This window comes from Rhinolophus hipposideros, assembly GCF_964194185.1.
Source record: "Rhinolophus hipposideros genome assembly, chromosome: 9".
In the NCBI taxonomy this organism is placed as follows: domain Eukaryota; kingdom Metazoa; phylum Chordata; class Mammalia; order Chiroptera; family Rhinolophidae; genus Rhinolophus; species Rhinolophus hipposideros.
The window spans coordinates 50313872-50328509 of record NC_138055.1 but is presented as its reverse complement, the minus strand read 5'-3'; the positions used below and the strand labels follow the sequence as shown (position 1 = coordinate 50328509).

General features: G+C 36.6%; 1 protein-coding gene across 2 annotated transcripts in view; it reads left to right on the top strand.

The window, feature by feature from the left end:
* The window catches only part of CCNT1 (cyclin T1), a 36831-nt gene extending 22790 nt beyond the window's left edge, over window positions 1-14041 (top strand). For both annotated transcript variants that reach the window (XM_081060678.1, XM_081060679.1), the window contains exon 9: window positions 8016-14041. In XM_081060678.1, coding sequence (XP_080916804.1) covers window positions 8016-9422 — 1407 coding nt within the window. In that variant the 3' untranslated portion in view covers window positions 9423-14041. The remainder of the gene's footprint in view (window positions 1-8015) is intronic.
* Window positions 14042-14638: the final 597 nt, after the last annotated feature.

The window sequence follows — 14638 nt, the reverse complement described above, 5'->3', positions numbered from 1 at the left end:
AGTCTTTGAGTCCAGAACATAGAATAAGTTTCCATTTACGAGACTGTCTTATTTAGTTTCTTTTGGTAGTGTTTTCCAGTTTTCATTGTACATGTCTTTCACATCCTTGGTTAATTCCTAAGTATTTTATTGTTTTTCATGCTACTGTAAATGGAATTGTTTTCCTAATTTGCTTTTCAGATTATTCATTGTTTGTATATAGAAATGCCACTGAATTTGTGTGTTGACTTTGTATCCTGCTACCATGTTTCTCTGAAAATAAGACCTTGCTGAACAATCAGCTCTAATGTGTCTTTTGGAGCAAAAATTAATACAAGACACGATATTATATTATTATATTACATTTATTAATTATATTTATTATATTTATTTTATATATTAAAGACCCGGTCTTACAGTAAAATAAGACAGGGTCTCATGTTAATGTTTGCTCCAGAAGATGCATTAGAGCTGATTGTCTGGCTAGGTCTTATTTTCCGGGGAACACGGTAGTATGCTGAATTCATTTCTTAATTCTAACTTTTTTTTGGTGGAATCTTGTGAGTTTTCTATTATCAGATCATATCATCTGCAAATAGATGATTTTACGTCTTTTCAGATTTGGATGCTTTTTACTTCTTTTTCTTGTCTAATTGCTCTGATGAGAACTTCTAGTACTATGTTGATTAGAAATAGTGAGAGCGGGCATCTTTACCCTGTTCCTGGTCACAGAGAAGGCTTTCAGTCTTTCATCGAGTATGATGTTCCCTATGGGTTTTTCATAATGGCTTTTATCATGTTGAGGTAGTTTGCTTATGTTTGTAGTTCACTGATTATTTTTATCATGGAAATGAGTTGAAATTTGTCAGATACTTTTTCTGTATCAATTGAGATGATCGTGTTTTTCCTTCATCCTGTTTATGTGGCATATTATATGGGTGTATGTTCATATATTGAACTATCCTTGCATTCCACCAGGAATAAATCCCACTTGCTCGTGGTGTATAATCTTTTTAACATGCTGTTGAATTCAGTTTGTTATTTTGTTGAGGATTTTTACGTCAATGGTCATAAGGGATATTTGTCTGTTGTTTTATTTTCTTGTAGTGTCTCTGTCTGGCTTTGGTAATCAAGGTAATGCTGGCCTCAGCGAATAAGTTGGGACGTTTTCCCTTCTTTTCAAAATTTTGGGAAAGTTTGAAAAGGTTTGGTAGTCTTTAAATGTTTTGTAGAATTAACCAGTAAAGGGTTTTTGGGGAGATTTTTTGATTGCTGATTCAATCTCCTGACTAGTTACAGGTATTTATATTTGTATTTCTCTATGATTTAGTTTTGGTATGTTTTGTGTTTCTAGGAATTTGTCCATTTCATCGAGGTTATCCAATTTGTTGGCATATAGTTGTTCATAGTACTCTTATAATCCTTCTTATTTCTGTAGATTAGGTAGCAATAGCTCTACTTTCATTTCTGATTTTAGTAGTTTGAGCCTTCTCTCTTTTTTCTTAGTCCATCTAGCTAAAGGTTAGGCGTTATTGTTGATCTTTTTCTTTTTCAAAGAACCGACTTTTGGTTTCATTGATTTTTTATTCTTTATTTATCTCTGCTCTAATCTTTATTATTTCCTTCTGCTAGCTTTGGGTTTAGTTTGTTCTTCTAGTTCCTTGAGTTTGTAAAGTTAGTTATTTTAAGCTATTATTTTTTTTTAAACTTTTTGTATAGTTAAATATAGTCGACATAATATGTTAGTTTCAGGTGTGCAACATAGTGATTTGATATTTATATACCTTACAATATCACAGTAAGTGTGGTCACTATACAAATTTATTACATTATTGACTATTTTCCCTATGCTGTACATTATACCCCTGTGACTTATTTATTTTATACCTAGAAGTGTGTATCTCTTATTCCCCTTCACATTTTTCATCCTTTCCCCATGCGCCTCCCCTCTGGCAACTGTAAGTTTGTTCTCTGTGTCTATGAGTGTTTCTGTTTTGTTTTTTCTAGATTCCACATATAAGTGAAATCATATAGTATTTGTTTTTCTCTTATTTTACTTAGTATAATACTCTTAAGGTCTGTCTATGTTGTTGCAATTGGCAAGATTTCCCTTTTTTTTTTTTTTATGGCTGAGGAATATTCCATACATGCCACATTTTCTTTATTCATGCATCTATCGTGATACCTGGGCTGCCTCCATATCTTGGCTATTGTAAATAATGCTGCAATGAACATAGGGGTGCATGTATTTTTTTCAATTAGTATTTTCATTTTCTTTGTCTAAATGCCCAGAATTGGAATTGCTGAGTTGTACGGTTGTTCTATTTTTAATTTTTTGAGCAACATCCATATTGCTTTTCATATTGGCTGCATCAGTTTACATTCCAACCAACAGTGCAAGAGAATTCCTTTTTTCCACATCCTCACCAACACTTGTTATTTGTTGCCTTTTGATAATAATCATTCTGACAGAAGTGAGGTGATACCTCATTGTGGCTTTGATTTACATTTCCCTGGTCTTAGTGATGTTGAGCATCTTTTCGTGTCTTTGCCCATGTGTATATCTTTTTCGGAGAAGTGTCTATTCAGGTCCTCTGCACATTCTTTAATTGGATTGTTTGTGGGGTTTTTTTTGGATATTCAGTTGTATGATTTCTTTATATATTTTGGATAATAACCCCTTATCAGATATATCTTTTGTAAATATCTTTTCCCATTCAGTAGGTTGTCATTTCACTTTGTTAATGGTTTCCTTGGTATGCAAAAGCTTTTTACATGGGTCCCATTTGTTGTAGTCCCATTTGTTTATGTTTGCTTTTGTTGCCCTTACCTGAGGAGACCTATCAAAAAAAATATTTCTAAGGCCGGTGTCAAGAGTTTAGTGCCTATATTTTATTCTGGGAATTTTATGGTTTCAGGTCTTACATTTAAATCTTTAGTCCATTTTGAGTTATTTTTGTATATGGTATAAGAAAGTGGTCTAGTTTTATTTTTTTTTGCATGTATCTGTCCCGTTTTCCCAACACCATTTATTGAAGAGACTATCTTTTCCGCAGTATATATATTTCTGCCTCATTTGTCATAGGTTAATTAACCATATAAGTGTGGGTTAATTTCTGGGCTAAGACCTAGCTGGACAATCACCTTAATTTGTCTTTTGGAGCAAAAATTAATATAAGACTTGGTCTTATTTTACTGTAACATAAGACCCGGTCTCATATAATATAGTATAGTATAGTATAGTATAGTATAGTATAGTATAGTATAGTATAATATAATGTAATAGACTGGTTCTTATATTAATTTTTGCTCCAAAAGATGCATTAGAGCTGATTGTCTGGTTAGGTCTTATTTTCAGGGAAACAGGGCATTTCATTCCATTGAACTGTGTCCTGTTTTGTGCTGGTACCATACTGTTTTGATTATGTAACTTTGGAGTATACTTTGAAGTCTGACCGTGATACCTCCAGTTTGTTCTTCTCTTTCAAGATTGTTTTGGCTATTTTGGGGTCTTTTGTGGTTCCATATAAATTTTAGGATTACTTTTTCTAGTTCTGTGAAAAATGCCATTGGTATTTTGATAGGGATTGCACTGAATTTGTAGATTTTTTTTTTAGGTAATATGGACATTTTAAAAACATTAATTCTTCCAATCTATGAGCATGGTATATCTTTTCATTTATTTTAGTCATCTTTAGTTCTTTTCATCAGTGTCTTACAGTTCTCAGAGTACAACAGGTCTTTCGCCTTCTTGGTTAAATTTATTCCTAGGTATTTTTATTTTATTTTATGCAGTTGTAAATGGTATTGTTTTCTTAATTTTTCTTTTGATAATTTTGTTAGTATATAGACATGCCACTGAATTTAATAAACTATAAATTTTTTATTCAGTAACTTTACTGAATTCATTAGTTCTAATAGTTTTTTAATAGATGAGTGGGTTTTTTAAATATATAGTAGCATGTTATCTGTAAATAGTGACAATTTTGCTTCTTCCTTTCCAACTTGGATGCATTGCCTTTTTTCTTTTCTGATTGCTGTAGCAATGACTTTCAATACTATGTTGAATAAAAGTTGTAAGAGTGGGCATCCTTGTCTTGCTCCTGATGTTTTGGGAAAAGCTTGTAGCTTTTCACTGTTGAGTATGATGTTAGCTGTAGGTTTGTCATATGTGGCCTTTATTATATTGAAGTAAATTCCCTCTATTCCCACTTTGTTGAGACTCTTTGTCATAAATGATTGTTGTATTTTGTCAAATACTTTTCTGCTTTTATTGAGATGATTATGTAATTTTTATTCTTTGTTTTGGTAATATGTATTATGTTGATTGATTTGCAGATATTGATCATCCTTGCATTCCTGGAATCAATCCCACTTGATCATACTGTACGATCTTTTAAATGTATTGTTGAATTTGGTTTGCTAATATTTTGCTGAGAAATTTTGCATCTATGTTCATCAGTGACATTAGTCTGTAATTTTCTTTTTTTGTAGTGTCTTTGTCTGATTTTGGTGTCATTATTTTTTTTAATGTAAGTATTTATAGCTATAAATTTCTCCCTCAGCACTGCTTTTGCTGCATTCCATGAATTTTGATATATTATGTTGTCATTTTCATTCATTTCTAAGTATTTTCTAATTTCCCTTTTGAATTCTCCTTTGATCCATTGGTTGTTAAAAGTGTTGATTTCTACAATTTTGTCAATTTTCCTTCTGTTATTGATTTCTAACTTTATCTATGGTCAGAAAAGATGCTTTGTATGTCTATGTTTTAAAATCTATTAAGACTTAGTTTGTGGCCAATATTATGGTCTATCTTGGAAAAATCTTCCAAGTACACTTGAGAAGAATGTGTATGCTGCTGTTTTGGATAGAGTGTTCTGTATATATCTGTTAGATTTAGGTGATTTCTTTGTGAAGTCCTTTATTTCCTGTCTTGTCTGATTATTTATCCATTATTGTGAGTGGGGTATTGAAGTCTCCAACTATTACTGTAAAACTGTCTATTTCTCCCTTAAATTTTGTTAGGTTTTGTTTCATATATTTTGAAGACTTGTCATTAGGTGTGTAAATGTTTTTTTTTCTTTTTCTTAGGTGTGTAAATGTTTATAATTATATCTTATTGCTGTATTAAGCCTTTTAAAAACTATATAGAATGTTCTTTGTCTCTTGAAATCTTTTTTGATTTAAAGTCTATTTTGTCTGATAGAGTATAGCTACCCTGCTATCTTTTGGTTACTCTTTGCCTGGTATATCTGTTTCCATTCTATCACTTTTCAACCTGTTTGGGTCTTTGGATCTCAGTGCTTGTAGGTAGCATATAGTTGGATCAGGTGTTTTTATCCATTCTACCAATCTCTATCTTTTCATTAAGAATTTAATCCAGTTACACTTAAAGTAATTACAGATAAGGAGAGACTTCTGTTATTGAGCTATTTGTTTTTTATATGCCTTAGAACTTTTTTTGTCATTCATTTTCTGCATGACTGTCTTATGTTTGGTTAATTTTTTATTTTATAGTGAAATTTAAAAAATTCCTTTCTCATTTCCTTTTTTTGTGTGTATTCTGTATAGCTATGTTCTTTGTGGTTGCCATGGGAATTGCATTTAACATACTAAAGTTATAACTCTAATTTGAATTTATACCAGTTTAGCTTCAGTTACACACAAACTCCTTTATAGCTGCACCCCTACCCCTTTTGATTATTGATGTGACAAAATTATATCTTTATAAATTGTGTGCCCCAAAACATAAACTAATACTCTCTTAAATCCACTAGGCTCTTAAACTTATAGAAAATCAGCTTTGGAGTTATAAATCAAAGTTAACAGTAATACTAGATTTTACACTAATGATTGTTTTTTCCCCCTTAAAATTTGTTAGTCTCTTAAATCATGTAGAAAACAAAAAGTGCAGTTACAAAAACATTGTTATAATAATACTAGCTTTTATAATTGCCCGTGTTTTTACCTTTATTGAGATCTTTTTTTCTCCATATGGCTTCAAGTTACTGTCTAGTCTCCTTTCTTGAGAATTTTGTGTATGGCCGATCTAGTGGTCACGAGCTGCCTCAGCTTTGTTTAATCTGGAAATGTTTCAATTTCTCCCTCACTTTCTTGAAGGATATTTTTGCTGGATATAGGATTCATGGTTGACAGTTTTTTTCTTTTAGCACTTGGAATGTATCAGCCCGCTCCCTCTCTTCTGGCCTCCGAAGTATCTGATGAGAAATCTTGAGATCTTGTATGTGATGATTTGCTTCTGTCTTTGTTGCTTTCAGAATTTTCTGTCTTTGGCTTCTGAAAGTTTGATTATAGTGTGTCTGAGTTCTTAGTTGAAGTTTGTTGAGCTTGGATGTTTATCTTCATGTCTTTAATAAATATGGAAAGTTTTCAACCACTGTTCCTTCAAAAATTCTCTGTGCCCTTTCTCTTTTCTCCGTCTGAAACTTCCACGATTGTATATGTTTGTCCACCTGATGGTGTATCACAGGTCCTTTAGTCTCTGTTCACTTACTTAAATCTTATTTCTTTCTATTCCTTAGACTCAATAATTTGCATTGTTCTATCTTCAGGTTTGCTGATTTAAAACTGCCTTTGAATACCTCTAGTGTATTTTTCATTATCAGTTATTGTACTTTTCAGCTCTAGGATTTCTTTTTGGTTTCTTTTTAGGTTTTATACCTCTTTATTAGTATTTCCATTTTGTTTACACTGTTTTTCTTGATTTTCTTCACATCTTCCTTTAATTCTTTGAGTATCTTTATGGGAGTTATCTTAAAGTCTTTGTCTGGTAGATGTGCCATCAGGTCTTTTTCTGGGGCAGTTGCTGTTGATTTAGTTTTTTTTTCTTTTGAATGGGCCATACTTTCTTGTTTTATTCTATTTCTTTTGATTTTTTTGTTGTTGAACATTGGACATTTGAATCTAACAATGTGATAACACTGGAAATCAGATTTTCTCCCTCCCTTATGGTTTGCTTTTTTTTTTCCCTTATTGTTTTTGTTAATTTTGGAAGGAGGTTTGATTTTGTAGGGCATTGTTGTGCTGAGGATCAGCTTGAGGTGTAAACTTAAGGTCTTTTCTGAGCCTTTCCCTGGACGTGCACGGTCAGTTTCTAACTTTCCCTGTACTGTATATGGCATTGTTTTTAAATGTCCTACTCTTTAATATCTGGATCCCAGAAGGGGGAAAAGCAAAAAAATAATGGGGGAAGGAGGAGTGTTGGCCTTTTAAATCTCCTGGAAGTTGTTTTGGCCAGAAGGGGAGGGATTTGCAGTAATGGAGGGAGGCACAACAATAGTGCCTGCGTGCCATTTGGTATATACCTCTGTAATCAGAAGAAACAATCAGTGATCATAGCACAGATCCCCAATATTTGGAGGATAGAGTCCTTTTTTCCCACCCTGGCTTCCTTAAAGTTCTGTGCAAACCACTCCAGAAATTGGTGCACAGCTACCTGCTACATGGCTGAGGTGGGCGATGGATAGTTTCTGCTGTACTGAGAACTGAAATTGATGAAAATTAACCCCAATTTACTGTCCAAGCCTTACCCTGGAAGTTGTAAGCCTTCAAGAGACACCAGATTTCCCAAATAGTTACATCAGGCAGATTCTGCCGGTGTAGTTGTCGTTTAGGTAGGGAGACAGATTCCGGTGCTTCCTACTCTGCAATCATCCCAGAACCCTTCTCTCTTTTTTTTTTAAGGCTAAATAACATTTCATTGTATGTGTATACCGCATTTTCTCTATCCATTCATTGGTAGATGGACACTTGCATTGCTTTCATATCTTGGTTACATGAATAGCTGCAGCAAACATGGAAGTGCAGATACCTTGAGATCCTGTTTGCGTGACTCTTGGTTGAAGGTTTTAAAATCTTATGTTTCCTGATGGTAATAATTATCAGTCTCATGTTGGAGTAGCCTCCTGCTTATGGGCTATGCAGTGTCACAGAAAGCACAGTATACTCATTTCATTGTTTTTTCCATTTGATAAATTACCTGAAGTGAAGAGATACTATTTGCTTCATTCTAGGCGTGCCAAGCTGCCCAGAAAACAAAAGGAGGTGACCGGGGAGCAGATGCAAATACTTCGGAGCAGACAATCCTCAATATGATTTCCCAGAGCTCTTCAGACACAACTATTGCAGGTTTAATGAGCATGTCAACTTCTTCTGCCACAAGTGCAGTGCATTCCCTTCCAGCTACTGAAGAGTCATCCAGCAACTTAAGCAGTGTGGAGATGTTGCAGGGCGAGCGTTGGCTGTCCTCCCAACCTCCTTTTAAAAGAGAACCTTCTCAGGGTCATCGGACTAGTGAGAACATAGCACTTACAGGAGTTGATCATTTCTTGCAACAGGATGGTTCAAATGCAGTTATTTCCCAGAAGCAGACTAGTAAGAGTGTGCCATCAGCTAAAGTATCGCTTAAAGAGTACCGTGCAAAGCATGCAGAAGAGTTGGCTGCCCAGAAGAGACAACTGGAGAACATGGAGGCCAATGTGAAGTCACAGTATGCATATGCTGCCCAGAATCTCCTGTCTCAACATGATAGCCATTCTTCGGTCATTCTGAAAATGCCCATAGAGGGTTCAGAAAACCCAGAGCGGCCTTTTCTGGAAAAGCCTGACAAAACAGCTCTCAAAATGAGAATCCCAGTGGCAAGCGGAGATAAAGCTGCCTCTTCAAAACCAGATGAGATAAAAATGCGCATTAAAGTCCATGCTGCACCTGACAAGCACAATTCTATAGATGACAGTGTCTCAAAAAGTCGAGAGCACAAAGAAAAGCACAAGACTCACCCGTCTAATCATCATCATCATCATAATCACCACTCACACAAGCATTCTCACTCACAGCTTCCAGCTGGTACTGGGAACAAACGTCCAGGTGATGTAAAACAGAGTAGCCAGACAAGCGCTTTAGCACACAAAGCTTACAGCTTGACTAGTTCGTTCTCCTCTTCCAGTTCTACTCGTAAAAGGGGTCCCCCTGAAGATACTGGAGGGGCAATGTTTGATCATCCAGCCAAGATTGCCAAGAGTACTAAATCCTCTTCCATAAATTTCTCCTTCCCTCCTCTTCCTTCAATGGCCCAGTTGCCTGGGCATAGCTCAGACACAAGTAGCCTTCATTTTTCACAGCCCAGCTGTAAATCTCGAGTTCCTCATATGAAACTGGATAAAGGCCCCGCTGGGGCCAATGGTCACAATACAACCCAGACGATAGACTATCAAGATACTGTGAATATGCTTCACTCCCTTCTCAATGCCCAGGGTGTTCAACCCACTCAGCCTCCTGCGTTTGAATTTGTTCATTCTTATGGTGAATATCTAAATCCACGTGCTGGTGGAATGTCCTCCAGATCTGGCAATACAGACAAACCCCGGCTACCACCTCTACCTTCAGAACCTCCTCCACCACTTCCGCCCCTTCCTAAGTAAAAAAAGAGAAGAAGAGGAGAAAAATCTTCTTTAAAAACACGTTTTGGTTTGTTTTGTTTTTTAAAACTACTGATTCTGGACTAAGAAAATTACTTCCCTAATGAAATATGTCTCCCTTCTTGGACTAGGGAATAAATCAATATTGAGACATAGGTGGGAGGATGGTAGACGGCCTTGGTTATTATATCTGCTGCCTCAGAAATTTAACTATTTTATTATAGTTTTTACTGGTATTAGAGAGGTGAGAATGTGATGAAGCTGTGAAAGATTAAGAATACTTTCTTTATTCTTGGCCTCTCCACCTCCTAATTAGGTTGATTAGAGTTGATATCTTCCCTCTTCTTGCCAGGACTGAAATATGGAGGGTTTGTTTTATCAAACAGTTGTGGATCCTTTCAATGTTTAATATATCAGAAGAGAGGAAGTATTTAAACGTCAAAATCTTTTAAGAGACTTAAAAAAATAATTTAAAGAAAGTAAGTTATCTGTTTAGTTTTTTTTATATATAATTGGGAAAGGGATAGGGATTTTGCTGTGTGTATGAGATACATAGCAATGAGTCCTGGGGGGTGGGATTGGAGGGTGGGGGGTGTGTAGGGCGATGGGAGGGTAGGCTTTTGGCCATGAGATCTGAGATAGGCTTTGGCCACTTGAAGTGTTGAGACCTTTAAGTGTGTATGAAAGTGTGAGTATGTATGTTTTTAAGTGCGTGTGTTTAAAAATCATGTTGTATCTTTCCCTCCTTGTCCCTCACCGTTCACTTCCCAACAGTCTACTAGAGAGAACATGGTGTGGCCTTTAGAACATGAAGGAAGGAAGAGGTATGCATTTGACATGGTATTTTCCCCTTTCTTTATGGTGTAATTGAGTGGTAGCCTTGTAAATTCTAGTTTGGGCAAGAGCAGCCAATAGCCTGACTCTGGACTCCATTATAAAAACTTCCTTTTTACCCCCCTTTGATGCAGAACAAAGGTGGGGTTGAGGAAGAAGGGTTGGAGAGCAAGGCTAGCTTCTGCCCTACAGAATTGGATGTGTCTTTTTCAAGGTGGGCTTTGGGAAAGTGTTCAAGTGAGAGCAGTCTCAGGGTCTCTGATGGGAAGGGGCATGTGCTATATATCCTGCCGATGAAAGCCCAGACCATGTGAGAATTGTTCCGGGAGAAGCCATGGAGCTAGAGGATCCTGAAAACAATGAAATTGTGATTGGGCATTTTTAGGACATTGTGTTTTAAATTATATTATAAATGTGAGACTTGCTTTTTGTCTGTATGTCTGAAGGCAAACAGCTGCCTCCTCAGTTTTTGCAGCCTCTGTGGCTTGAGACTGGAGCTTGTGAATTCGACATCCATGAGGGTGAGCAAGCCTAGCCCACGGATAACTTATGTTTAGATTGTCCACATTTGGTGGCTTTAGATTCTAGGCAGAGGTTTTTCCACGGAGATTTCTTAAGAATCCTTTAAAAAAAATGGATCAGGTGTCCTGTTCTTATGGGTACTCAATTATCCCAGATTTTAGGAGTGAATGTTTTTGTCGAAAGAAATCTTTTAAGGGGCTGGAAGAATTCAAGCCAAGTTGTGTCCATGAAAATGCTACCTCCCCATAGATCATTTGATGTGATATTCTTCGGTCTTCATGGCATTTTTTGCTATGAAAAAAAATGATGCAATTTGAATTTGTCTTGTTTTTAATGCAGCTTCCTTCACACCAAATATTCTTTATGGACAAATTGAAATGTTTTTCGTTGGCGGTCGTAGGGAATCGGGGTTGTACGCGTGCTGCTGCTTCCCAGGAACAGGTTGGGGAGAACACTCAAGCAGTTGGCACTGATGATGCACTGACTTAATACAGGAAGGAATTTGTACAGTAAACCCTAACTGAAGGTAAATATGCGTCTTTGCTGATTTGAACTGTCTAGAGTACCTGCTGTGGCTATGCAAAAGGAGCTCTCTGCTGACCTATAAGCTAGCATTATTTTTGACTTGGAATGTCACCTCACTTTTATAGATGACATTTTCCTCTTTCTCCTTGATAGTTTCTGTATTGTGCTAGATAATTGGTAGGTGTGTGGTGCCTTGTATTTACAGGCTTTCTATTTGTTTAGATTTTGTTTGGTGGAGTCGGCTTTCCTTCCTGACCTTCCCAGAAGGTTAGTTAGCTTGCATCTGTATCTTTGTGGAATTGAGAATCACTGATTTTGATTATGAAAATATCTTTTCCAGCTTTTAATTTTTCTTATCACGTCACATTTTCTAATTACATGCACTCCTTCAGCACACAGACATACATATCCACTGGCCTAATTAGCAGTTTTCTCCATAGCAGTCTAGTTAGTTCCTTAGAACTTGTCAGGAGTGAACTGGAAAAAATGCTTATAGAGCCTAAAGGCTGCTTTATACTGTGTATTCTGGCCTTTGCCCTAGTAGATCATTGCTGATATAGGTCAATTTAGAGAAATTTTTATATTAATGCCTCGTGCTACTGTTTTAAGGTATCTACAGTGTCTGCTTCTAGATCCGTGCATATGTCATGAACTCCTTATTTGCTCTGCATGAAGCTGCTGCATTGTCTTTGGGTTAGCAGATGTGCCTGTCAACTAGCATGCATATTGTCCAGATTCCTGTAAACTTAGGCTTCAGAGGGTTGTGTGGTTTCTAAACTCTGTGTCTTCTCTACCCTCACACCTTCAAAGCGTGAGAAATGGAATTTATACATCCTTAGCTAGTTAGATAAACATGGCTCTTTCTTCTCCTTTTAACCTAGAGTATCAAGGATAAGTTGGTAAGCAGGCCTGGAGCCTCAAGTTCTGTAAATCTCATTCCTAAACTTTGCTTGAATCACTTGTTGGCAAAAACAAAACCTGTGGATTGTCCTTAGGGCTTTTAATCAGATACTTGTGTTGTTCTTTGCTGAACTCTAGTGAAGCATTAGTCTAAAGCTAAATTGGTCTTCTGAAGTATCAGTTATGCTTTTTGGGTTTAGAAAATATGTAGGAATTAGTTTAGTCTTCTCACTCATGAATCAGTGTGTTTCCATATGAGACCCTCAGCTTGCTTCTTTTTTTTCCCCCAGTGATTTTAGTGTTTTGATTTAATGTATTCTTTTTCATAGTTCTGTTGATAGAAAATTTCTAAATCTCCAGTTGGAAACAGCAATGGTTTAGGATATAGAAATAAAATCATGGTAACATTAGTGCAGGATTTCCTTAAGCCTCTGCTACCTAATTCCACATATTGAAGGTGCATACCCCTATACCTTGCTTCTGGACAAAGGCAGTTAGAAGGGTCTTATCCCAGTATGGTTGGATTTTAAACATCTGTGTTTCCCACAGAAACATAGGAACTGTGGGAACTTGGGAAATGATCACTTTTTTTTTAAAGGATTATTCTTTTGTTGATGAGTTATTTTGAAACTAATGCTAGGAAAATGGAGATTCTAGAACATCTTGAAGTTGGAATACAACTATTATTCTCTTGGGTTTGGGAGAATTTAAGCAGTCTATGCAACCCTTCACGTGGTGAGAAATAAGCCCTCTGCAGTCCCAATAAGCTTTCAGTGACTTTGATACCTCCCCAGGTTTCTTGTATTGCTGCTTGTTAACACCCAGCTTTTAACTCAGTATTTGCTCCTGATGGTTTAAGAAATGTTCATGTGGTATCACACTGTCAAGTTTAATTTTATCTTTTTATCCCTCTGTGGATGTGAGTTTGAAACAAGCATGGTACCGTAATCCTGCCTGACAGATGGTCTAGAATGAGAATTATTTTTTAGTGAGACACCCATTTTAATGTTTCTAACGTTTTTAATATGAACTTGGCATTGGAAAAGGGAGGGGGAAAAAAGAATGTTTATAAAAAGCAGTGTCTACTCTTCCCCTTTATGAGTGTGTATTCATGGTTGAATGAAAAGAACAGAAAGACTCTTGGGTTTTCTGTTGCCATGTTAAGTGTGGAGAGGAATGCTTGACAGCATGCTAATTGTAGCCAGAGCAAGTATGTCTCCATCAGGTGTGCAGGAAGTCTTCAGTGGAAAGCTGAGGACCTAACCGATTAGTGGTTGATCACATTGGAATTGCTTACAAGATGGAGGTGCTGGCTGGGTTAAACACCCAAAGAAAAGCACGCAGCAGCCTAACTTCGTGAGTGTTAACCTAGGCTTCTGGATTTGAAACTGACCTTTCCCTCACCTTACTCCACACACCTAAAATTCTCCGTTTTTTTTATCAGACCAAAGAGCAAAGAACGAAAAATAAAAAAGTAAAACACTTTACCAATCTATGTCACTCAGGTACAGTTTTGTGGTGATATTAATACTTTTGTCCGTTTTCTTTGTATTGCTCTTAAGAGTCCTTTCTCAGCATATTATTCTGCTGTTGCCTCCGTCCTCCTCGGGGCGTCTTAGTTCTGGATGCCACCCCCGGTATCTCTACTGCTGTGATGTGAATGATAGGATATAAGTGACCATTACAGTAAGGGCTCTTTGTAAAAAATTCAAAAAATTTTTTAAAAAATTTAAAGGATGTTGTATACATTTTATAGTCTGGCTATCAGTTTGATATCTTGCTGTCAAGTATGTTTCTCAATCTGTATTTATCCATCCCATCAATAAATGTTAATTATAAAACATTCATCTGATTGTTGTTTATGTGTACTGAGACTTCAAATTAGTTTTTTTCTTTTTTTAATATCTATATATATATTTTTTTTTATTTGGGGAAGGGGAACAGGACTTTATGGGGAACAGTGTTTACTTCCAGGACTTTTTTCCAAGTCAAGCTTTTGTCCTTTCAGTCTTAGTTTTGGAGGGCACAGTTCAGCTCCAGGTCCAGGTCCAGTTGCCGTTGCTAGTTGCAGGGGGTGCAGCCCACCATCCCTTGCGGGAGTCGAACCGGCAACCTTGTGGTTGAGAGCCTGCGCTCCAGCCAACTGAGCCATCTGGCCACCCGCGAGTTGAGTGGCAGTTCATTGACTTCATTGTAGTTGTGGAGGGCGCAGCTCACTGGCCCATGTGGGAATCGAACTGGCAGCCCCGTTGCCCAGAGCTCCTGCTCTAATCAACTAAGCCACCTGTTCGCCCCCCCCAAATTAGTTTTTAACTGTCATTTTACTGATATGATTATAGTTTTGTTTTAGTTTTGATAGTAGTATGTATTTTCTTACTGCACAAGATCCTGGGGGAATTGAGACCATTGGAAAGACCTAAGATTTGGTCATCACATTG